Raw genomic sequence first — 24,636 nt, forward strand, 5'->3', positions numbered from 1 at the left:
TAGGGTTGGAGCTAAACTCTGCAGGAAAGTGGATCTCACGAGCCAGATTTGAGGATCACTGATTTAGACTATTGCATATATGCGTTTTTGATACTAAGTATGATGCTTTTAATTTGTCACTCCACTAGATTACTGTAACACACTGTACATCAACTAAAAATGCTATGATTAGATTTCCGACTAGGACTAAATAGAGGAAACACATCATTCCAGTTCTCACCTCTCTTCACTGGTTGTCCATGAATTTTTATATTAATTTCAAAATTCTGCTGTTAATGTGTAAGGCATTGGCCAGGCTTTGCCTCCAACACATCTGTGACCTTTTGTCTCTCTATTCCTGTCCAGCCAGTTGAGCTTTTAACTGTCCCCTGCCATAAATGCAAGCCCAATAGAGATTGAATTTAAGTCTTTTTAGTTGTGGCCCACAATTGGTGGAATAGTCTCCTTTTCCACGTGATGTCTGGTTTTCTTTGCTCAGTTAAACCTTTCTGTTGCTTTTAATATTGAATAGGCCTCTGATTTTACTGTTGGGTTGCATTTTATGAATGGCTAAATTTGGACATTTGGAACCACATGTGTTTTCTATAAATGTGCTTTATACTAAAACATAATTTGTATATTTTTATATTTACGCCACCTTGACCATTAAATCTCGACTTAAAGGGTTAGTTCACCCAAAAAAAAAAATGAGGCTGTGTTTTACTCACCCCCGATGCATCCTAGGTGTATATGACTTTCTTCTTTCAGACAAATCCAGTCGGAGTTATATTAATAATCACTTGAATCTAGCTTGCGCTCACTGTTGTCACAGAAGCAGTTCCGGGCGGATGACGTATGAGGTCAGCTTTGCGCATGCGACGCTCAGAAGTGACGCACGCGGAGAGATCGAAACAAAACAAGGGGCGGGCTGAGCAGCGATGACGCAGGAATAATAATGAAAGGATGCTTGAAAATTCCTCCTAGACTGCAGCGTGTGTGGTGACCAGCCGAGCCGCACACTTCACACATCCTAACAAGAGTAATTACACAGGGAAGCGGAGAGTTAGACTAGAGACCCAAAGAAGACTCCAAACAGGGGAAGAGAGAGGGGCTCTGGAGAGACACACACGACACAACTCACTTATAAACAGAAAGAGTGGGATCTTGCCATACTAAGTTAAATTAAGGATACGTCTTAATTTATATGACAATCTACTCGGGGGGGGGGGGAAGGGGAAAAATTTCAAAAGCTTTGAATCTTTTCAAAGAGAACAAAAAATCATCAGTTGCTTCGTTCATTGGTGTTAAAGATGTCATGTTTCATGTCACTATGTCTGTCCATTTGGGTAGTGCTCATGATGCCTGGCAGGACAAGTGCACAGACTGACAACATCGACGTGATGGTCATGTTGCCTCACAACAACACATACCTGTTCTCTTACCAGAGAGTTTCTCCGGCTATTCAGTACGCGATAACAACCCTCGGCAGAGCAGAGTTTGCTGGATTGAGATTCAATGTGCAGTATATGAACTCCGCGTGCGGGATGGACGCTCTGTACGCGCTCGTGGACAAGCAAAGAGACGAGCGTCCCGACCTGGTCCTCGGTCCGGTGTGCGAGTACACCGCCGCGTCGGTGGTCAGAGTGGCATCGCACTGGAACATCCCCGTGATCTCAGCAGGTGCTCTGGCCACCGGCTTCAACTTGAAAACCACCGAGTACTCGCATATCACTAGAATTGCTCCAACTTACCTGAAGATGGCCGAGACGTTTCAAGCTATGTTCGGACGTTTCGGCTGGAGAACTGCATCTTTGATTTACGACGACGATAAAGACGAGAGAAACTGTTACTTTACGATAGAGGGTGTTTATACGGTGCTCACGGAGTACCTCGTCGCCACAGATTACGCCGTGTTAAACTTGAACGAGGAGAGAGTAGATGCCGATGGGATCATCGCGTCCGTCTACGGGAGCGAAGGTACTCGTTTTACTTGTCTGTCATTTACCAAACGCTCTATGGCAAGCCGTTTTAATAGTTATTCCTTAAAACGCACCAGTATCTGTTTGGCTTTTAGTATTTTTTCATTTCATACCAGTAGGCTATTTATGAATTTGACGTTAATGATATTTAATTATAGTATTTAATTAGTCGCTAGAAGGCTGTTACCTGTTACTGTTACCTGTTTTTGCCAATAAATTCCATTAAAACTGTGGTTCTGTTATTAACCATTCAGTTCAGATTAGTAGCTATATATTCCAAATGATTGCTGGTACCTGTTTCAGTCTTATTAGTAACTATTCATTAGGTGCTACAGTAGTTGTGGTTTCTTCTCTCTCTGTTTAGTAAAAACTGGCTACTTAAGCTTTACTTGACAATTACCTTTAGGAAACAAAACCGCTTGCCATAGATGCCAAAAGTGGTTTACAGTAGCTACACTTGTTAAAAGAACAATCCCCTATAGAAGTTTCTTGCCAGAAGGTGATAGTTTGAACAAGTGGAATGGATGGCATCTTGCTGGGTTTGAGCCCATTACCTTTCATTTACCAGTCTAGATCACAAGTGGTAGCGGTAGCAAACATGGATACTAAATAGATGAGATTACACTTTTCCAAATAAAATCACAGTAACAAGATAACTCAAGAGGATAACCTTTTTTTTCTCATTGCAAATGAATATGTATTAGGAACATGGGAGTGCGCATGGGCCTTGGGATCAGATGTCTCAAGAAGACTTGTATCATTTTAAGCAGCATTACCTTCAGTTAGGCTGCTAACAACTGCTGTATCTGAAAACATTTTGTTTTTCCCCCAAAAATGTACTGTGGAAAATGCTGGTTACCAGTAAATAACAATTTAGGGCAAAAACACTTCAAATGTGGCTTAATTTTTGTTATTGTTGCATTATGTTAATTAATGTAAATTAATAGCACATTTTAATTATTATTATTTAGATCCTGTTTGTAGCCCTTTTTTAAAGAAAGTCTGTATAACATGATTTAAAGGAAATGTTTCAGATTTGGTGTCATTAGATACTTGAGTACTTAAGCCTAAATTATGGGACTGTAGGGGTACATAACTGACAAAACATTTGGAAAACATTGTAGAGAACATTAGTTTAAAAAAAATCAAAACAAAAATCAGTGTAGTCCGTTTTTTTTTTCTTCACCAGCAGTGACTCAACTCGGGTATTCACTGGTCAAGAGGGTGGATTTGCAAAGTACTGCCCCTGGTCAACACATTTCCTTATGTTATTAATTCACATTTAGTTTAAACTGGAACTTAGTTTTCTGGAAGGAGTGTTTACATCAAATGATAATGCATTAAAGAGAACAGCAATCCTAATCCACAGCAGGTTAAACTGCCAAGGACAGTGCATCAGACAAGAGCAATATAGAACACATACAAATGCAGATATTTAGGGCTGTTTTCATCCTCTCCTGATCTCCTTGGGCTCCCCGTCTGTAAAGATAGGCAAGAGGTCAGTTGCAGTCCATAAGAAAGCTTGTGGAAAAAATGATCAGAATTTTGACAGGTGGTCAACACTGAGCAAGAGCTGTTGGAATTTTGGGGAGCAATTGTAGGCTTTAGCACTCCTCTAGACAGCCTCGAGCACTTTTTAACAGCTTTTCTCATGGCGAGTAAAGTCATGCGCTGTCTGCCTGGCTGATTCTTCATAACCAGAGAGGCTACACCCTCCCTGGAGTGCACTGCTACTATTGGTGTTAGACACATTGTGGCGCAAAAAGATATGCCTTCTGTCAAAACTATGAACTGTCTGCTGTTTCAGCCTGCTTTTAAACATCATATCCGTCTGCCCCAAATCTGTGCTGTTTCAGAAAGTCTGACTGTGCATCTCCTTACCCATCCTGTTTCATAAACAGTGCATTTCTTACATTCCTAGTAAGAATGCTGTCAATTTTAGAAAATATACAGCTATGCCTCAATACAGGGGCCCTGCAGAGGGCCCAGTCCCCTGTATCGCTTTCCTAAGACAGTCGTGTGTGTCAAAATGAACATCTTGGGTTTCTTAAGCTAAAGCATATTGCGTGAATGCTGGTCATTAATAAAGGAATGTTCCACCAATTCTGCAAATGTCAGTATGGAATGAATGAAACGGGGTAGGAGGTTAATGCTGTCTTGGGGCTGTTTTGACACTAACAAAGCCAGGGTTACACCTCTCGAGGCTTTTTATAATTATTTCCCTTTTCTATCAGTTAACAGCAGCTAAAGGTCCTCGACATGTTGCGGTCCCCCACAGCAAGTATAAAGGTACAAGTATGGAATGCTGCTTGAATGATGACATGTATACTTCCTTTGATCTGCCCATCAAAGACCATGCAGAGATTTGAATGTGGAACCTCAGTGACGGGATGCATTTTTCAAGTCGCCACCCAAACACTCAGGGCAAAATTTGACATCTGTTTCAAGCCTCTTCTGAAGTATAACATTCAACTGCACAGGATCCACCCCAAAGTGTCATTTCTCTGCAGATGTATGAGTATTTTATAAGAAATGCCACCATTTTTGTTGAAAGTTTATGGGGACAGTGTCCACCCATGCCATTTTTTTTTTTGAGCTTGTAATTTTTTTCATCAAAATGTCATCACTGGATTTTTTGATGAAACGTCAGTCTTCTTTCTAGTGAACAACCGATGGATAGAACCAAGTATCCGCCCATACAGTTTTTCTTTGCAATAATCTGTTTCACTCAGATGTACATCACAATACTGTATTGTTATATATTGTCGCTACGTCAGTTACATTGTGACTCTAACCAACAACACTGCCTGTCCATGTTGGCCAAATGCAGTATAGTTTGATTTGATGTCAACATCAAAAGTTAATGGGAAGCATTTCTCCTCATTTTTAAAAGCTGATGAGCCTATTTATTGTGCTATCTTAACTATAGCTTAGCTGCATTGTATTATTTGCATTGCAGCCCACCAGTTGACAACTTAGCCATATAGCAGCAGTTATTTGAGGAGCTTGTGATTAGTACTAAGGTACCCATTTTTCCAAAATAAAATTGGATCAGAATTGGTCTGCTTCAAGAAGGGAACATCACATAAAAAATGACCAGATAGATGGCGTTGCACTGGCCATAAAAGATTGTGTTTATATTACCATCAATTATAGACATAGCCACTGTATAAATTAGCATATATTTTGAATGTTAAATGCTGCAGACTGTTCCATGAGGTAGATTGCTGGCGTTATAATTAGTATTCCAGGCATGGTAGACACTTTGTTGTTTTGTTTTCAGGGGCACATAGAAGGCTGCAGTGGTGTACATACTGTAGGAGTGAGTATTGATACAGCACAGATATCAAAGTATCTTGGTATAAATTTAACTGATCAATTGTCACATTACAAATTTGTACATATTTATTTATTTTTTTACAACAAATGGCTTACTTTATTAAGATGTCATTGTTCAGTGTTCATTGTTTGCCCCTGAAGTGGTCAATTACACAAGCATGTAAGCAGCAAGTTGATTTATGTGGCTGCTTATAATAACAGCATTCATCATTATCTACTCTCTCACACAGTTTCTCATAATCAGAAGCCAGTGGAGATTGCCAAATAGTTTTTCTTTGCCTGCAGTCATCTGGAGAGGACGTCATTGGGACATTCTCCAGCTCCTGTGATGCCTGATTTGATTCATTTGGCCGTTGCGATGCTCGTTTTTGTTGTTGTCAGTCTTCGTTAAGCGGTTTTCAACCTGTTGCATGAGGCTGCTGCGTGTCTATTGGCACAGCTGAGGCGAATGTAATAAAATACAGATTTAATGACATGGCCCAGCCTGCACATGAGCGCTGATTTAAAAGTATGTTTTAGCGGGTGTTTTATGAAAGATTGTGAGAAGAATATAAACATTTGTAAAATTTCCAAATCATGGCTGAGCCAATCAGAATCAACTTGAGGGCTTTGCGACAGATGAATGCCCAAGCCTCTACGTGTTTCAACTGAGAATACTGTCTCAAGAGCCGTTTAAGAGCACAAATTGTTCATATCACACATTTAAGCCAAGCTTTTAAAAACAGTGTACAGTGTACACTACAGTCTCTGGACTCACCAACACAAGTATTTTATCTATTCATAGCAGATGAATCACTATCTGGCCATCTGTGATTTCAGAAAAAGTTTAGGATCATGATGTTTGAGTAGTACTGAAGCACACTGTGAGTGAATATGTTGTTTGCTTTTGGCATCTGATAGAGTGTTTGGACCTGGAAACTGACACGTGACGTCAGACTTAACAAGCAGATAAGAATTACATACCTGGCTGTTGACACATAACACATAAAATTCCAAGTTATGATCCATGCCAAGGCTAAATGTCAGAAGATAAGGCACTTTAATGAGGATGGCATACAGTGTTGCAGTGTTTTGACAGTAAATGACGTGAGCACAGAACCACAAACTGGCTTGTTGGAAACCTGCAGAGTGGTCCTCAGGGAGTGAATTTACTAAGCCAGAGATATGTCATTATAGCCCTGCTTATTTTGCATTTGACAGAGGGGCAAGACAGTAAACCCTTATACTCCGTAGCGATATAGCACGAGTTTGCACAGCGATATTATTTCCATGTGCATGTTCACACTATGCTTCTATACAGACCCCCAGGTGCATTAAATGCGGCGCAACCTACGGTAAGTGTGCCATGTGTTGCCTCTTTGCATTCCTCAGCTCATTTGTAACTAGTGTCAGTGGGAAAATCCAGATTTTTGAAATATTGCTGGCTGGAGCTTTACCCCATGGAATCACTGGAGAGCCAACACAGGGCCTGTAGTGTACTGTGCGCTCTGTAATTAAAGGGTGCTATAGTGCAGGAATACTGAGGTGAAGTTTGTCCCACTCAGCTGAGGATATTTCAAGCAGCGCAGTACACTGACTGAGCTGTGGGGAAAGTTCCAATCCTCTGAATCTTCCTATTTATGGGACACTTTGCGACTTTTTTTTTTTAAACCCTGTTTGCTTGCTTGTTTGCTTATTTATTTTTGACCTCCTTGCTCCATGGGAAAATATTTTGTACCTCAGACAGTGTTTCTGTTAGACCAGGTCAAAAAGAATTGATTCTTTGCTACTTATGAGCCTAATTGAATCAACGCCACATGCTCTTGTAAAGCTGGCCAGTAGCATAAAGGTCATAATTAATTCTAAATTAACAGCACTGAGCATGTTCTCAGAATTGAGACGATAATAACTTAATGCGCATGTTGGATTTGTGGTCTGTAAAAATCTTATGAGAAAACGGTGCTTTATTTTTTCTGCCATAAATAGAAATGGGAATTGTAAGGAAATTAACGATTCCATTCTTGTACATACAGTATTATCATACAAACAACCAAGTGGCTGATTTAGGTCCTATTAAAGTATCTTGAAAAGTGTTGAGGAAGTTAGGGTGGGACATATCAAGCTGCTCATCACCTGCTGTTCATTGCTCTTCATCATCAGCGTTTATAATGGCAAGGATGTCTAACAGTTTGCTATGTTTGATCTCTTCCATTGCGGTTTAAAACACAGCATTCTGTGCAGAATTCAAATGGGTTGGATATGTTTTGTGCTCTGTGCCGTATGTGCAATATTGTGTCTCTGGAGCAGAGCACTGTGTGCGCAGTGCATACCCTAATGAAAAGCATGTTTAAACTGTTTGAATTGCTTCGTATAATGCAATAGGTGCCATTCACCATATATAACATAATAAATATGTAAACAAATGACCATTTTTGGCTGCAGCTTTAGCGTCTTTTATAGTGTAAGGGCCAGGATGCTTCAGATTCTACAGAGCATGTGACTGGTCAGAAAAACTGATAAGAAGCTGAAGTTTAGAATGGTATCATCAAAGTCATTGATCCGTTGAAGTGAGAGATTGAGTTTTGAATGCTTATGTCTTTTAATTGCGAATTTTGTCAGTGTTTTGGAGCACACTAGGCTATCCTAAAGGCTGACATATTCATAATAAAAGCACAAAAACGTACATTTTGGTGTAAGTACACCATAACATTGTATCAGCTTTTGGTTCATCGAGTTGTGAAATAGCAAAATTAGATTCCGATTAATTGAGAAACTACACCAAGTGATTCAAAAGTTGTGATTTGTGATTCATAAAAAAGAGCTGGCTTAAGAAGAGTTTTTCAGTCAGGGATCAGGCATTACTTGTTGCACTGTACGTTTTTGATTCAGCAAAAAGAACTGGCTGAGAAAAGTAATTTGCTTGAGAATCTGACTTTACTGTGTGTGCTGTGTGTTTGTGTTAAATAGTAACACGGGGAACATTCTCAGAGCATTTTAGAATGGTGTTCCTTCCTCACTGGCGGAAAGCACACGTGAGAACAGTGAACAGAACCAAAAAATAATGAAAATCATTTGGTTACTGAATTATTTTATTTTGTTCAGAAGTTTCCTGTTTACTAACCCTAGTCATAAAAGCTGTTTTAACATTCTCAAAATGAAACATGCATTGCTGCTGGTGGTGGTAGCCTAAATTTGTTGTTTTGACTGACAAATAACATTCTGTTCTGTCTCTTTTTGCAGTGGTGATCATGTGTGCCAAGGCGGACACAGTACGAGACCTCATGCTGGCGGCCCATCGACAAAAATTAACCAGCGGCAGCCACATTTTCTTTAACATTGAGCTCTTCAACTCCTCTTCCTATGGTAAAGCTCCACTACTGTACTCATGGTTGTTGTGCACTGATTACAGAGTTTATCTCTATTCCCAAGATGAGCCGTAGTCAGACGAGATTGTCCTATGATGACCCTGTAGCACGATGAAGCTATATCTACACTGAACTGCAAGAGAGGCCCAGCTCTTCTGCTTGATAGAGATTACATTCAAGAGACATTTGGCTCAACAGAATAGCGCCTGGATATTGTCTGGTGTGTAGGTCCAGGATGTTCCACTGATGTTCTTGTGCATATCTAAAAGCCCCATTGTTGCAGCAAAAGTAACTAGATATTTCAGCCATTGTCAATGAGGTTTTATCAGCAGAAACAGGCGAATCATGCTTGTATAATTTCCTTATTTTAAGAGACTTTAACTTTTCTGTGGCAAATCTTGCAATATGCTCATGTGAACATGAAATACAGTAAAAATACAACATTACTTTACAGGGGATGGATCCTGGAGGAGAGGAGACAAATATGACAATGAGGCCAAGGCTGCCTACAGCTTTCTCAACACTGTAACGTTGCTTAGGTCCACCAAGCCAGAGTTTGAAGACTTCTCCGTGGAAATGAAAAAGTCACTACAGCAGTCGGACATCCCTGTTTGTGAAGGCTGCAGTGCTGTACGTGAGTCTTTGAAACAAAATAACTGAATATAATGATAAAAATATATAATAGTGAATACTGTCATGTTCAAAAGCCAAATACATTTCAGAATTTTACTGGATTTCAGATCAAAACTTTGCAGGTCTAAATTCCTACAAACATTTTCTTCATCTTTTAGGGATGCAAATTAGGGATGCACAATATATTGGTAGTTATCAGACGTTTTTTCATGTATATCTGTTGATATTGGATATTTAATAATTCTATTCACATTTGCATTTTCCTTTTCTACATTTAGATTATTCGACACCTAGTTAATTGCTAAATGTTTATATTCGTTCAATAAATTAAATCAATCTACTTATACTGCAAATTCGACATTTTCTGTGATATTTGAAGTTTTGAGGAGGAACTTGACTATTTTCGAATGCACCTTCATCATTGTCCTCTTGTGAACAGTATACAGGCAAATCAGTCACTCAATCAATCAATCTTAAGCACCCTTCCTGCAATTCCCTCCATTTTGTGGCCTGCAATGTTCAAAGAGCAGCTGATTCATTTATTCACCCAGTTTAAAGACAAAATACAGTGCATTTACACTTTAAGTGCTTTTGAATGGGGTGACTTGGCTTTCCATACAGGCCCCATATTTTGGTCTGGCTCTTTGTCCCCATCATGTCAGCTTCTATTGAAAAGCCATCAAAGCTTTTCTAAGGAAGGCAGCGGGAACTGTCTTTCTGAAACAAACAATTGTGGACGAATCGAAGTGCCAAAGTTAATAACCTCAGTGGGGGCCCTGCCACATTTGACTGGCTCAATTGCTGTATCAACAGGAGCCACAAAAGACTTGAGCTGGACCTTTGCAGGGAACCACCATCATGTCGAAAGAAATGTATTCAGACAAAGCCCATTCTCGTTCCAAATATGAATGTCAAGACTTCAGTGTGCCGAGCACAATTATTTCATTGTACGAGTACACTTCCCAGAGAAGCCAAAGCCTTAGCTGACAGAAGCACAGGCTAATGTGATGTTTCACAAACTTGGCCTTCTCCTTGTAGCTGCCGCTTGTATCTGCTCAGTTTTTTTCTGACAGCGGTGTTCATGCTGAGTTAATGAGCTGGATGAAGAATGCTCACTTTATTCATTAAGGAAGGTGATACATTTTTTGGAATTGGCTTACAGTGAGTGGTGTTCTTATAAGCATCCACACAGATTTTAGCTATTCATACTGGCTGCCAGGTAATGCAGCCATACTCATTTGCAAAGAGCCCCCCATATGCTGAACGTAAATCTGCAGGATAAATGAGTTTCCACTGTTAACATTCTAGAAGGTCGACTCTACAGTATAATCCAGCTACAAAGTAAGACCTTTAAAAGATTCATAAAAAATATGGATATTTAAAAAGTGCTGTTTTATATCCAAAGGCGCCATTCACCGTATGTCCTTAGCGACTCTAAAATAGGGTGACCATACGTGCCATTTTTCCCGGACGCGTCCTTGCCAGGATTTGTTTTGGCTTTGTTTTCCTGTTTTCATGCTTGCTGAAGGTAATGATCGAAAAGTAGTTTGACCAATAACATGCAGGCATTGTACATAATGGACCAATCATGGTGTGTGTGAGAAGGTGGGATTTACGGTCAAAGCGATGCAATTACGCATACATAGGATGTGTGTTCGACTTAAAAGCAGCGCGGCTCAGATCGATCAGTGTTTGACATCAAAGTACCTCGAGAGCATTTTGAAAGCATAAGGAACCGTCTGTATGGTATTTTGATGTCATGTACACACGCAAAGCCAAAACCTAGATATTTTAGGCAATATAGAAATCCTGGCCAGGACGCGTCCGGGAAAAATGGCACGTATGGTCACCCTACTCTAAAATGACTGAGGCCCTGTCCACACGAACGCGGTTATTTTTAAAGCCGCAGCTTTTTCTATGCGGTTTGGCCGTTCGTCCACACGCAAACGCAGCACCAGGTTACTGAAACTGAACATTTTTGAAAACGCCTGCCGGGGCGAAGATTTTCAAAAACTCCGGTTGCAGTGTTGTCGTGTAGACAGCGAAACTGGAGTTTTTGGCTTGTGACGTCAGAGCCTGCGCTGTTATATCTCCACCTACTGGAAACTTTTTCAGGCTTCTGATTGGCCAACATGGCTTTATGGTTGAGATTATATCGCCACCTGTTGGCTTGGCATGCTCTTGACAGTGCTTCCGAACATTTTTGAAAACGCCTGCCAGGGCGAAGATTTTCAAAAACTCCGGTTGCAGTGTTGTCGTGTAGACAGCGAAACTGGAGTTTTTGGCTTGTGACGTCAGAGCCTGCGCTGTTATATCTCCACCTACTGGAAACTTTTTCAGGCTTCTGATTGGCCAACATGGCTTTATGGTTGAGATTATATCGCCACCTGTTGGTTTGGCATGTTCTTGACAGTGTTTCGTAGCATGCGTTTGCGTTTTCATGTGGACCTAGATTTTTTTAAAAGCGGAAGGAAAAACTCAGTTTATAAAAATACCCGTGTACGTGTGGACATGGCCTGAGTTTGTGAAAAATGCTAAGCATTTTTATGCACTGATGACCAGTAGGTGGGTGTGTTGGATTACCACAGTCATTAGGAACATGTTTTATGGTTTTATGTTTTACAGTATAATGTATTTTGTGTTTTATGCTATATATTTTTCACTTGCAAAATACTCTCGGATGAAATGATCCTAACAACAGGCAACATTTCTCAGAATCATTAACTGTTTTTTCTAGCTGAGAAACATCATCTCTTCAAAAGAAGCAAAGTATGAATTGGGTCAGATTGACATGTATTTTATCTTACATTTTATCATCTGTTGGCCCTCAGGTTTATCTGTTACTTATTTTCCTCTAACTTCGGCTCACACTTCGCTGTGTGTCACTGCAGGTTATCAAGTTCCAGCACGACAAAACCACTGAGGCTCAATTAATCCCCAGATATTCTATTCGCACAGATTTGGCATTTCTAAAATACAGATCTCCTCAGGTGTGTATAATCTAATCACAGCTAAAGTTGAGTCAATTCAAGGTCGGCTTTCAACTAATGAGGTTTTAATGCTTGGCAACTGGCTCTAAGATATATGTATATATATCTCCCTGTACTTGAGCAGAAATGCTTCAAAGTTAAAAAAAAAAAACAATTCAACCTGAGGATGCGACAATCTAGGAACATTCATTAGAGATGATCAAACTCAATACACTGGACTGCGTGTGAATTTAAGGCCACCCATGGTTTCTTCTTTCCTTTCCTTCTCAACAACCCTTATCTAGAACAAGATAGGCAGTCAACTGCTTTGCTGACCATTAAGGGCCCCTAAAACCATCTCACAGGATCTGAACACACTGCGGCCGAATGGCTAAACTGAGACAAACAAAGGAAGTCACAGACTTATTACAGACAGTTCGTTCTGCCTCGGTCATCTCGATTTGATCAACAATAAAGGATGTCGCTGTTTTCAGAATAGACACTGTCACACACAAGTTTGACTGAACTTGCAGTAACACCCAATGAAATTCTCTCGCGGCAACCTTTTGCCAACAAATTTCTCTGTCAAATAGTATAATTCATTGTAAATAATGCTCAGAGAAATTTTGGTCAGAAAGAAAGGGGAGCAATGGAGGACTAAAACATGAAAAAAATATCTAATATGAGGAAATTTGATTTGCAATCAATCAATATACATATATCCCAATGGCAAAAAAAATATTTAAATTTTTATACAATTTTACTTAATTCATATAATAATATTATATAATATATGTGACCCTGGACCACAAAACCAGTCTTAAGTCGCTTGGGTATATTTTTAGCAATAGCCAAAAAAACATTGTATGGGTCAAAATTATCGATTTTTCTTTTATGCCAAAAATCATTTGGATATTACATCATACATCAATGCAAAGCTTATTTATTAAGCTTTCAGATGGTGTATAAATCTCAATTTAAAAAAATTGACCCTTATGACTGGTTTTGTGGTCCAGGGTCACACACACATATATATATATATATACACAGTGCCTATAAAAAGTATTCAGACCCCTTCATTCTTTTCACATTTTGATTGTTGCTGCCTTATGTTAAACTGCTTTAAATTACTCCCCCCCCAGGAGCATTCATATTGCTTGTAGATGTTAATACACTTTGAGTGAAGTTAACCTGTGGCAAATTCAATTGAATGGATATGATTTGGAAAGGCACATACCTCTCAATAAAAGGTCTAACAGCTGAAAATGCATATTGGAGCAAAAACCAAGCCTTAAGGTAAAAAAACTGCCTATAGAGCTCAGAAACAGGATTGCATCAAGCCACACATCTGGGGAAGAAATCAGAAAAAAATTCTGCTGCATTGAAGGTTCACAGAAGCATGTAGTCTCCGTTACTCTTAATGGAAGAAGTTTGAAATACCCAGGACTCTTCCTAGAGCTGGCCTCCTGGCCCATATGAGCAATTGATGGAGAAGGGCTTTGGTTAGAGTGGTGACAAAGAAGATGATGGTAACTCTAGTTGAGCTCCATGATCATATGTGGAGATAGGAGAAATCTACAGAAGGAAAACATCACTGCAACACCCCACCAATCTGTGCTTTATGCCGGTGTGGCAAGACTCAATCCTCTCCTCAGTGAAGACACAGGAAAACACACTTGGAATTTGCAAAAAGCACCTAAAGGAGCCTCAGACTGTGAGAAACAAGATTCTCTGGTCCGATGAACCTCAATTCTAAGCATCATGTTTGAAGGAAACCAGCTCTGCTCATCACCTGTAGAGTAGCATCCCAAAAGTAAAGTGTGGTTGTGGCAGCCTCATGCTGTGGGGCTGTTTTTCAGCAGCTGGGACTGAGGGACTCATCAGAGTAGAAAAAAAAACTCAATGCACAAAAATATAGAGATAGCCTTAATGAAAACCTAGTTCAGAACATTCAGAACCTCAGACTGGGCAGAAGGTTCACCTTCTAACAGGACAATGACCCTAAGCACACAGCAAGAGTGGCTTATAGACAACTCTGTGGATGTCCTTGAGTGGCCCAGCCAGGGCCTGGGCTTGATCCCAATCAAACATTTTTGGAGAAACCTGAAAATGTCTGTCGGCCCCCATCCAACCTGACAGAGCTTGAGAGGTGAAGAGGTGAGGAGAAGAATGGCAGATAATTGCCAAATGCTGATGTGCAAAGCTTGTTGCACCATACCTAAAAAGACTTGAGGCTTTAAATGTGCTTCAGCTAAGTACTGAGTTAAGGGTATGAATACTTATGCAGTGTACTTATTTCAGGTTTTTTTATTTTTAATAAATTTACTAAGGTGTGACAATTATGTTTTTGCACTGTCATTATGGTTTATGGAGTGTAGATTAATGTGGAAAAAAAGTAATTTAAAGCAGTTTAACATAAGGCAGCAACATAAAACGTAACTTTTTATAGGCACTGTATATAAGCAGTGCAGTATAGTTTAAATGTGGTACAAGGATAAAGAATACAATCTTTGTGTTTCTGTTAAGGTTTTCTTACCAGGTCATCATATATGACTCAGCCATTGCAATTGGACTTTGACTCTCATCGTTTGAAGAGGTTTTACCACTCATCTGAAAGGCTTCATTATGTATGGTTTTGAGTGGTCTTCAAACAATGAGAAAAAGTCCTACTGCAGCGATTGAGTTCTAAATGACTAGAAGCGCTCCATTAATAAAATGGAAGATGTCTGAACATTTGGTTGGCTTTCATTTTCTTGCTGCATTCCATTTTGAGGAAATAGGTGAAGAAATAAAAAAATATGGACATAAATAAGTATGAAATAAACATTATGCCGCAGTGGGTCATTTATCAATTTATTTTTCATATTTGTTTCTCCATAGATGGCATCTTAAAGGTCTGTTCTGGCCTTTCTGTCATTGCCATATAGCTGGTAGTGACAGTAAGACAGCACTGGGTAATTTTTCACCGGGGTGAGGAAACTGACATGCGGTTGCACCTTTTCATGCCAGAGCCTGAAGTTAATCAGCCCAAATAAACAGAAACAGGCTTATTGGTAAAAACAGGGTGACCAGTGAACCCTGAGGATGAGTTACATTCACTAATGATGCAGGACTTGTTTTGGGTTAATCACTGCAGTTGGGCCAACTAGGAATTAGTGCCGTTTTCTTTCCCCTTGCAACATCTATGGAGGAATTTAACAGTATATATATATAATGAGAAGTGATATGAATTATAGCCTACTAAACGATACATGACATGGAACATGCTTCATAAATAACAGTTTGACTTTAGTCAGAGTATGTTATTTTTTTAATTAAAAAAATTAAATTAAATAAGTAAACCTTACAGTGGATTTATTTATTTTTGGTATTACATAAGAAATCACTTTATCATTTAAAGGTGCTGCAAACTGTGATGGAAACCACAAATCTCAATGTGGGTGACGGGCCTCTAGACCTCTCCTTTAACTTCTGAGTTAAAATAATAGAAATTTAATAAAAATCTCCTCTATATCCCTTTCACATTCTTGAACTGAGGTGGCATCAGTTTTACACAAACTGTTACCAATAGTGCCTAAACTTAAATATCAGCAGGATTTGTTTCGCAATGAGAAAGCATGACATTTTTTTGCATGAGGAATGTTCGGTCCGATACATTGTGCTGCTGAATCGCAAGCTGTGCTCTGTATGAAAACACGGCATGGTTTGTTATGCTCTGAATGCTTGGAGATTTCACCTCTGTTCACGCTTCCAAAAATTAATATGTATATAAACAGTCATATGACTATATCAGCTTTTCCTGCTGTTTCACTCTTATTAGGCAGTTGAGGGTGAATATAAATATACAGTAAACTTGGCTGCAGACTGACTAAGCCCCAGGTTTTACTATTGTTTGCCTTGGGCTGTACACATGCAGCATACGGCTCTGCGGCAGGAGCAGACCATTAATCCATATCATAACATGAGCATCTATTAGTACGTGCTTTTCAGTATTCATGGTGGCTGGGTAGCCCGTATTATTTTTTAAGTTGCTTAACATTTAGTTGAACAACACAGTGCTGTTTATGAATCCTCTCCATCTTATTCACTCTTGATGTTAGAAAACACTGTATGCAGCTGTTCATTCATTTGCAGTTTAACTGAAGTATAATATTGATAGATAAGCTGCCTCTGGATTCTCTTACAATAACCTTTACTTACAGTTTTCTAATAATATCATGTAATTCTATTTCAATTTGTTTGTTCAAAAAGAAAGGAAAGCTATGGAGGTCCAAATATATGGAAAAAATAAAATAAAAAAAATTTGAAAAATAAATGTATACCGTAAAAATAACTACTAAATAAATGAATAAAGCAACTGTATTCTAATTTTTGTTCATTGTTTTAAGTCATAAAATGTATTATATTGGTTTACTTATTTATAATTATTTATTATTTTTATGAAGAACTTATACCATCCCCCCCTTTTTTTACATTGCAGGTCAATATGTTTATGGAGGGGTTCCATGATGCTTTGATTCTCTACGCAATTGCCTTGCGTGAGGTGATGAGTAATGGTCTGACAAAAAAGGATGGACTGGAAATCACCCACAGCATGAGGAACAGAACATTTGAAGGTAATTCCCAAAAAATTGCTGTTTTTTTTCCCTTTACTTAATATTTTGAGATCAGGCCACTGAAGTGCTATGGACATCGGTCTGTGCCAGACATCATTTACATATTATAACAGACATTTATCAGCAGCTGTAGTTCTGAAATGCAAATATATAGCGTGAGGGTTGACAGGTTCAATTTTGTGTTAAAAGTTCAAAAACTGAGAAAGTAAACAGTGGCAGCAAACTCACTGTTTAAAGGAAGCAAATGTATTTAAAAAGCAAGAGTTTTATACACGAGACTTTAGGAGTACCTACAACATTCTGAACTATTCGTGTCTGCCCATCAATCACAAGAGTGTTACTGCTGTTAGGAAAAGAAAGATTAAAAAAACTTCGCAAACTTTATAAACTTACCTCAAGAAACATAAAAATTTCATGACCATCATGACCAGTGATTGGTGTAATATGTAAGGCCACAGACGTTCAGATGCTCTTTGTCACAAAGTAGTTTACTGCTGCTGTTTATGCATTTCTAAATCAAGCCAGTGACTAAAAGCGCAACTTCACACTGTTCTTGATGGTAATGTGTAAACCAATCATGATATAATCAGTGGTACAGTAGTATTTGTTAGATTGCAGAATTTGTGTTGCAATAAGGAGATAACTGCATCGTGTGACAGTGTTTGGCTACAGTGCAGCGCTGCAACCTTTGATGCTATGGGAGTAGTTCTAAATAGAATATTATAATCAACACTTTTCACAACTAGTTAATCTTGGCAGCTGTTTTAGTAAAAACACAGTAAAAGCTTTCAGGAGAGTTCCACATGTAATACTCATTTCATATGCAAAGGTTTTAGCCAATCACAGCAGTGGGCATTTACATTGAAGTCTCACAGCAGACACACCCCTTCCAACAGAACATTCAAATCAGAGGGCTACATTCAGGGTAGAAAATTAACATTTATATCTAAATTATGACCATTTGGTGAAAAAAAAAAACATAGTAAGATTACAAGTGCACTTCAGGAAATGTAATAAAATAATTTTTAAAAATCCATTTCATGACCCCTTTAAATTATACTATACACTCTAAGCTTATTATTAATAATAATGCATATTTTGTGCAAAAAGAACACTGGAATCCTAACACTGACCAAGCCCTATTTTATTCACTTTATTATTCATCACATTTGATTCCCAGTATTGTAGTTGTGAACAGAGGGCTCGCCAGTATTCTTGCCACTGTAATTCATTAAACTTCCCTTACAAAAGAAGTGCTCAGACCCGTCTCAATGACCACAGCAAGACAACTAAACGTGAAATAACAATGTTTTGCTCGGCCAGAATCATCAGGAACAGGGTCATGTTTTCCTGTTAAATGAAATAATATTTTAAAAATCTCAAGAATTCAGGAACACAGATGTACAGATTAAATTACCATTTCTGCAGTCAAAGCCAACAAAAACGGCAGGAGGTGAATGAGATTTCCTGTTGTATTGCCCACCCGAAATTTGTCGACTCTTGCTGGTGTTTTCCTTGGAATGTTTGACTCTTCAAACTAATTAATTTTCCCATTCCTCACATTCCGTTATACAGGCATTGCCGGCCAGGTGTCTCTAGATGCTAATGGTGACCGGAATGGGGATTTCTCTGTCGTTAGGATGACAGACCTAGAGGCAGGAACGCACGAGGTATGTGAACATAATCATCTCTGCTTTATTTCAAACACACACACACACACAAACACACACACACACACACACAAACCACACACACACACACACACACACACACACACACACACACACACACACACAAAAGATCAGGACAATAACTGAAATTCAGACATTTGAAACTTAGCTGTAGGATTTTGTTAATGTTTGTGTCAGAATTATGAAATGCTAAGTAATCACCATGATAAATGTTTTTTTATGCATTCAGACTGTCATGAGCTACTTTGGCACCAATGGAAGTTTCCAGATCATGCCGGGCTTTAAGAGGGAGTGGTTCTCCTTGCGAACAGCACCAGAGCCTCCACATCCAAAACACAGTGACCCATCGTGTAAATTACCTCTGCTGCTTCAAGATTGACACTTGTTTTTGTAACAGCACGATTAAGTCAAAATTAAGACAACAGATGGCAAAGAACACAATGATTTTTTTATTATTTCGTATAATAGTATTATTAGTAAAGGTTCTTTACTATTCTGTCATTAATTTCTGTCATTAATTACTCACTCTCATGTCATTTCAAACCCGTAAGACCTTCATTCATCTTCGAAACACAAATTAAGATACTTTTGATAAAATCTGAGAGCTCTCTGACCCTGCATGGACAGCAATGGTGGATTACATGATTTGGAGGAGAAGAATTGTTGAATAAAGTCGTTATTTTGTGTTCTTTGCGCACAAACGGTATTTTCATAGCTTCGTAAAATTACAGTTGAACCACTGATGTCACATGGACTATTTTAACGATGTCCTTACTACATTTCTGGGCCTAGGAACATTTCACTTGCATTGCTGTCTATGCAGGGTCAGAAAGCCAGAATTTTCATTTTTGGGTGAACTATCCCTTTAATTATACTAATATTACTATTACTTAAAATAGTAATAATAGCACCTTCTTACAGACCCCCGTTTGAAAACCTCCACTCTATAGAAGGTGAACCTCGCTAAATTATATAGATGTGCTGCTTTCTTTACAAATGGTTTCAGTTTCTTTCCTAAGCAGGTGGACTAGGTGTATCGGCAGTGACTGGGATAATAGTAGGGGGAATTCTGGGAACAGCTCTCCTTTTGGCATTCTACTTCTTTAGGTAAATTCCCAAAAAGTTATTTTTTTTCATGAAACAGCCTAATGTGTTGTATGAAGTATAATGATAAGAAGTGTCTGGCATTTAAATGTCAGTTTTATTGTTTTTGTGTTCGTTGAGAATTAATAGAACATTCTTATTGCTGCTCATACAATATCATCTGCATTCATGATATTGTTCTTCGTTGTTCCCCAGGAAAAATTACAGGATAACCATTGAACGGAGAACACCTCGAGAAGAGTGCGATATCGGGAAGCACCGTCAGTTGCGGGAAGACTCCATAAGATCCAACTTCTCAGCAGCGTAGTCTGTAGTCGTAAGTCGACTGCTGGGGTGTTCAAATTCAGGGAAGGTGCATCTCAAATGGGTCTGTGAGCTCATCAAACACCATCCCAGGAACCCAGAAATATTTATAGACATGCTGTAGTGTTTTTTCCTTGTAAATGTCTCTTGCTCTTCAATTCGTAATCTCAGGAAAGTTGAATTATTGGAGGAGAAGTGCTCGCAAGGCTTCTTGACTCTCTGTAAAGAAAAAGGGTCTTTTTTTATTTAGCTACAGACCTTTTTTTTCCCTGCCAAACTCATCTTGAGAAAACTCTGTAGAAGCCTGTCAGTTTTGTAGAAAATGGTCAGCTGACTTGAGTCTGGGTCAACTTGAGAAGCGGTTATGAGATATTGAAGACGTAAGAGTGATACTCAGAACCTAAGCTTACTTTAAACGCAACACTCTCACTCATGTTACCTTCCTCTTCTTCCTTTAGAGAATGTCCAGTAGAACACACTGATAAACATCCATTCTTTCTTCTTTGTAGACTTTGTCAAGAGGCACTGATGAATACGAAACTGATGTGAACTTTAAAATGATGTTCCTCTCTGTCAACATGTATCAGCAAGCCTTGATGTATCAAATCTGGCTTCATGCTGAAACACTGAACTGTTTTATTTATTATGATAAATTTCTACAAGTGATTTCATTCATAGGTTTTAGTCCCACTAATTATAATAATCTAATATAATTTCAGCGCTTTTGATTTACACTGCTATGTACATTATCATACACGCTGCTGGGTGCCTCATGACCAAATGTTGTCCGACTGGCCTTCACAGTAATGGCTTCAAGATTCGATTGATAAAACCCACTTAAAAAGTGTCCATTCATGTCAAGATGTTTGAAAAAACTTAAATACATCAATCCCTACTATAGGGTCCACTATTACCTTTTTATGTCAGTTGTCTTGTACAGCCTGCTTATTGTTAAACATCACACTTTTTGAATGCTAGATAGAGATTTAAAGAAAAGATGATTCTACTTAAATCATGGCTGATACTTCCTCGTTCATCGTCCTGCACTTTGTTGCATCCATGAAGGTGAAATTCAGAGGCAAGCAATTTCTTTGGTTTAAAAAGATAGGAGGTTGTCAGGAAGTTACATAATAGCTGTAGATATACGTCACAAAATGATTTTATACACAACACAAGCTGGTCTACCTTTCAACAACAGATTTTGAAAAGCTATGTTCAATTTATATTGCACATGTACATTTTTGAACTTTATGTCTTTAGATTGTCTTTGTCAGGAGGTGGTTATCAATAATCTATCAGTTGAATAGCATATAAAGTATATTTTTAACATTTGTGATGATTCAGTAATGATGATGAGATGTAAATGTGAGATGTCACATTTAAAACCATCTCTATGGTTTGTGAGTCAAAAAAAAAAATCTAGGGTTTTATTCAGGCTTGGTATGATGGCAATTGTATACTGATGTAAGTAAATGTATCAACATAAGATGTGATGTTATTTATTGATATTTTTGTAGAGGTTTCATTTTTCTTAGTGTTGATTTTAACATTTGTTTCTTGTGTGAAATACACAGAATCCTTTTTGTAAACAGTATATCTGCAAGTAGCAAATTGTACCTGATAAGTATATTTACAAGGCTTTGTAAACACTCAAAAGAATTGTAACTTATTTAGATTGATACATATTGACCAATTAAAAGGAAAATTTATGAAATTAAATAGTCTCTCTGTGTTTACCACTACTCTTGCGGCTCTTACAACGCGCAAATCTGAGTAGGCCGACCTTAAGAGCAGCACATCTTGCTCTTGTAATGTAGTTTCTAAACTACAGAATCAACAGTATGGATGTGTTATCTGTGAGCTGGTGTCCATTCAGTGGGCCAGTAGACTGTCATAGCTGTGGTCTGAAATTCCTCATAGATCTCCAAGAGGGCGTGCGCAAATGATCCCAGACTGCAGAGACACTGTGTGAACACAGGTCATGTAGCCAAAGCAAACACAACTCACTTCCTTTGCTGCTCATCACAACAGGTGTCTCTCACACACAACATTTTTCCACTACTAGTCCATCTATACAACTCCCCCTGAACGCATTTTAATGCTGAGGGATAGTTCACTCAAAAATGAAAAATCTGTCATTTACTCAGCCCGAGTGTTGGGAAGGTTACTTTGGAAATGTAATAGGTTACAGATTACAAGTTACCCTATTTAAAATGTAATAAGTAGTGTAACTATTTCAATTACTTTATTAAAGTAAATGTAACTGATTACATTTGATTACTTTTCTAAATTTCGAATGAATGTTAATCATTTTGAAACATTTAAAGCAGGCCGGGTTAACCTTACAGCAGTACTCAACATTCATTACTGTCAGACTTCCAGAATCCTTCATCGCTCGAATTATGATAATAATTGAATTTTAATGTACAGCCACCACAAAATCCGACTTTCACACCTCTTTTTACTCAGATCATTATGAGGTTAAATACAGATTTAAAATCATAAAATATAGTTTAATAGCTACGACACTGTTTTTGAAATCAAATCTGAAATCAGAACTGATTACAGTTACATTTATTTTGTAATTAAATTACCTAATTCCGTTACTCCCAACACAGCTAACCCTCATGTCGTTCCAAATCTTTTTTGTCTAGACTTTCCATTGTCTGTGAAACCCAAAAGGTGCATTTCTTTTTTTTTGGGTGAACTATCCCTTTAATGTCCTCCTAAATGTTTAACATGCCAGACGCTCTTCAAATTACCATCAAAATTATGAACCAACAGCTTAAAGTCATGCACTGAATGCCTATTGGAGTACAGTTCAAACGCACTTCAAACACAGCTGATACAAAGTCATTCTTTGACCTCACATCTGGCAATGGAAAACCACATGAAAAAAATTCCTTGAATTCTTCTTAATCAGAAGACTAGAGACTATGAGGCAGAACCTGTTGACTAAGCAATGCAATTTAAACAGAGAAGAAAATGTACCTGTTTGTATACATGCATGCACACTACAGCTGAAATCTCAATATACAATTGAACTGCTAATGCAACATGCTTTCCTTTTCCACATCTTGTTACATTGTCCTAGTCATCTCACAAACAAACCAGATCTATTTTCAGCACACATCGATGGAATGCATTTTTCATTTTTTTGTTCCTGTAATCTGGTGTTCAAGTGTTTTCAAGTGGAATCCATTATTCAGTGCCTCAGCCATTACAGGTGTTGTAGTAGGAGGGATACTTAAAGTAATAGTTCACCCAAAAATGATTATTTGCTGAAACTGCACTTAACATTAGGCCATTCAAGATGTAGATGAGTTTGTTGCTTTGTCAGAACAGATTTGGAGAAATTTGCATTACATCATTTGCTCACCAATAGATCCTCTGCAGTGAATGGGTGCCGTCGGAATGAGAGTTCAAAAACATCACAGTAATCCTCATGACTCCAGTTGATCAATTAACGTCTTGTGACGTGAAAAGCATTGTTTGTAAGAAACAAATCCATCAAGGCATCCATAATACATAATACTTGTAAACGGTGCTTGATTTGTGCAAATTTCTCTCCTGATTCAGACGAGATGAATCGGATTTGGATTTGTTTATTACAAACAAGCAGCTTTTCATTAATTGATAGACTGGAGTCGTATGGATTACTTGTGGATTATTGTGATGTGAACCCTCATTCTGATGGCACCCATTCACTGCAGAGGATCCATTGGTGAGCAAGTTATGTAAACTCATCTACATCTTGCCAGAAGATGAGTACATTTTCAGCAAATTGTCATTTTGGGGTGAACTATTCCTTTAAATATCAGAACAATGACCATTCGTAGTGATTTAATTAGATTTGTAGATTTGTAGCGAGATGATCTAAAAGGCCTGTGAAATCCAAGAAGAAGAAAGCCACCCGTTATCATAAACACTCATCACAAATGGTGTTGCTTGGCTGGTCCAGGTTTTGCTTGTTTATTGAACCAATCACCTGAGCAGCAAAATTAGTCACTGGTAAAACTATGATATAATGGAATATTTGCAATTTATATGTGGCTTGCAAATCTGTTTTTCACAATGCATGTCTACTTTCGAACAAAGGAGAAAGATGCTTTTTGCAGGCAGATGGTGTAGTTACAGCATTTGCCAGCAGAGGCTTACTAGACCATTCTAACCAAAACTTGACCCAACTGTGAAATCTAAAAATTATTTTTAAAAACCCGAACCTGGCATGGCTTTTAAATATGGCATGTCAAGATATATTATCACTTTTAGTATGTATGTAAAACCTGACATAGTTGTAAGTAGCTGTTATAATAGTTTGTGATCTTTAGCGCTACCCACTCATATTGATTTTAATATCCAATACCCAAAACACATCCAGAACAAAACATTTTTCATTCCTTAAAATGCACCACTCTCTCTCGTGAAATGTTAACAGTTCTTTTGTGAAATACCACAAAGCTTGAATAAAAGTGTCAATAAATGAATGCAACAAAATTTCTTTAATGCCTATATTATTGAACTTGCTTGAAAAATACAGACCAAGAAAGTGTCCAATTTGTACACTTGAGTTAAAAGGCCCTTTTAGATAAAGTTGTGAGGATGTTTAAGAAATTAAAATTCTGAAAATACATAGTCATTTTGAAACTCTGTTATCGTAGTTTTAATGTGGGTCTTAA

At 38.2% G+C, this 24,636-nt stretch overlaps 1 protein-coding gene across 2 annotated transcripts; it reads left to right on the plus strand.

Moving 5' to 3' along the window:
• The first annotated feature begins 943 nt into the window (after positions 1-943).
• On the plus strand, positions 944-21,650 carry LOC107681138 (atrial natriuretic peptide receptor 3-like). 2 transcript variants are annotated; one of them, XM_016477313.1, is made up of 8 exons: positions 944-1,956; positions 8,517-8,639; positions 9,096-9,271; positions 16,724-16,859; positions 18,435-18,529; positions 18,780-18,900; positions 19,570-19,657; positions 19,850-21,650. In XM_016477313.1, exons 1-8 carry the CDS (start codon positions 1,290-1,292, stop codon positions 19,959-19,961), a joined length of 1,518 nt encoding a protein of 505 aa, XP_016332799.1. In that variant the 5' UTR covers positions 944-1,289; the 3' UTR covers positions 19,962-21,650. The 2 variants fall into 2 exon arrangements, with proteins under 2 accessions (XP_016332799.1, XP_016332807.1); XM_016477321.1 differs by having other exon boundaries at positions 19,573-19,657.
• Positions 21,651-24,636: the final 2,986 nt, after the last annotated feature.

This window comes from Sinocyclocheilus anshuiensis, unplaced genomic scaffold, assembly GCF_001515605.1.
Source record: "Sinocyclocheilus anshuiensis isolate Anshui unplaced genomic scaffold, SAMN03320099.WGS_v1.1 scaffold697, whole genome shotgun sequence".
NCBI classification, from domain to species: Eukaryota; Metazoa; Chordata; class Actinopteri; order Cypriniformes; family Cyprinidae; genus Sinocyclocheilus; species Sinocyclocheilus anshuiensis.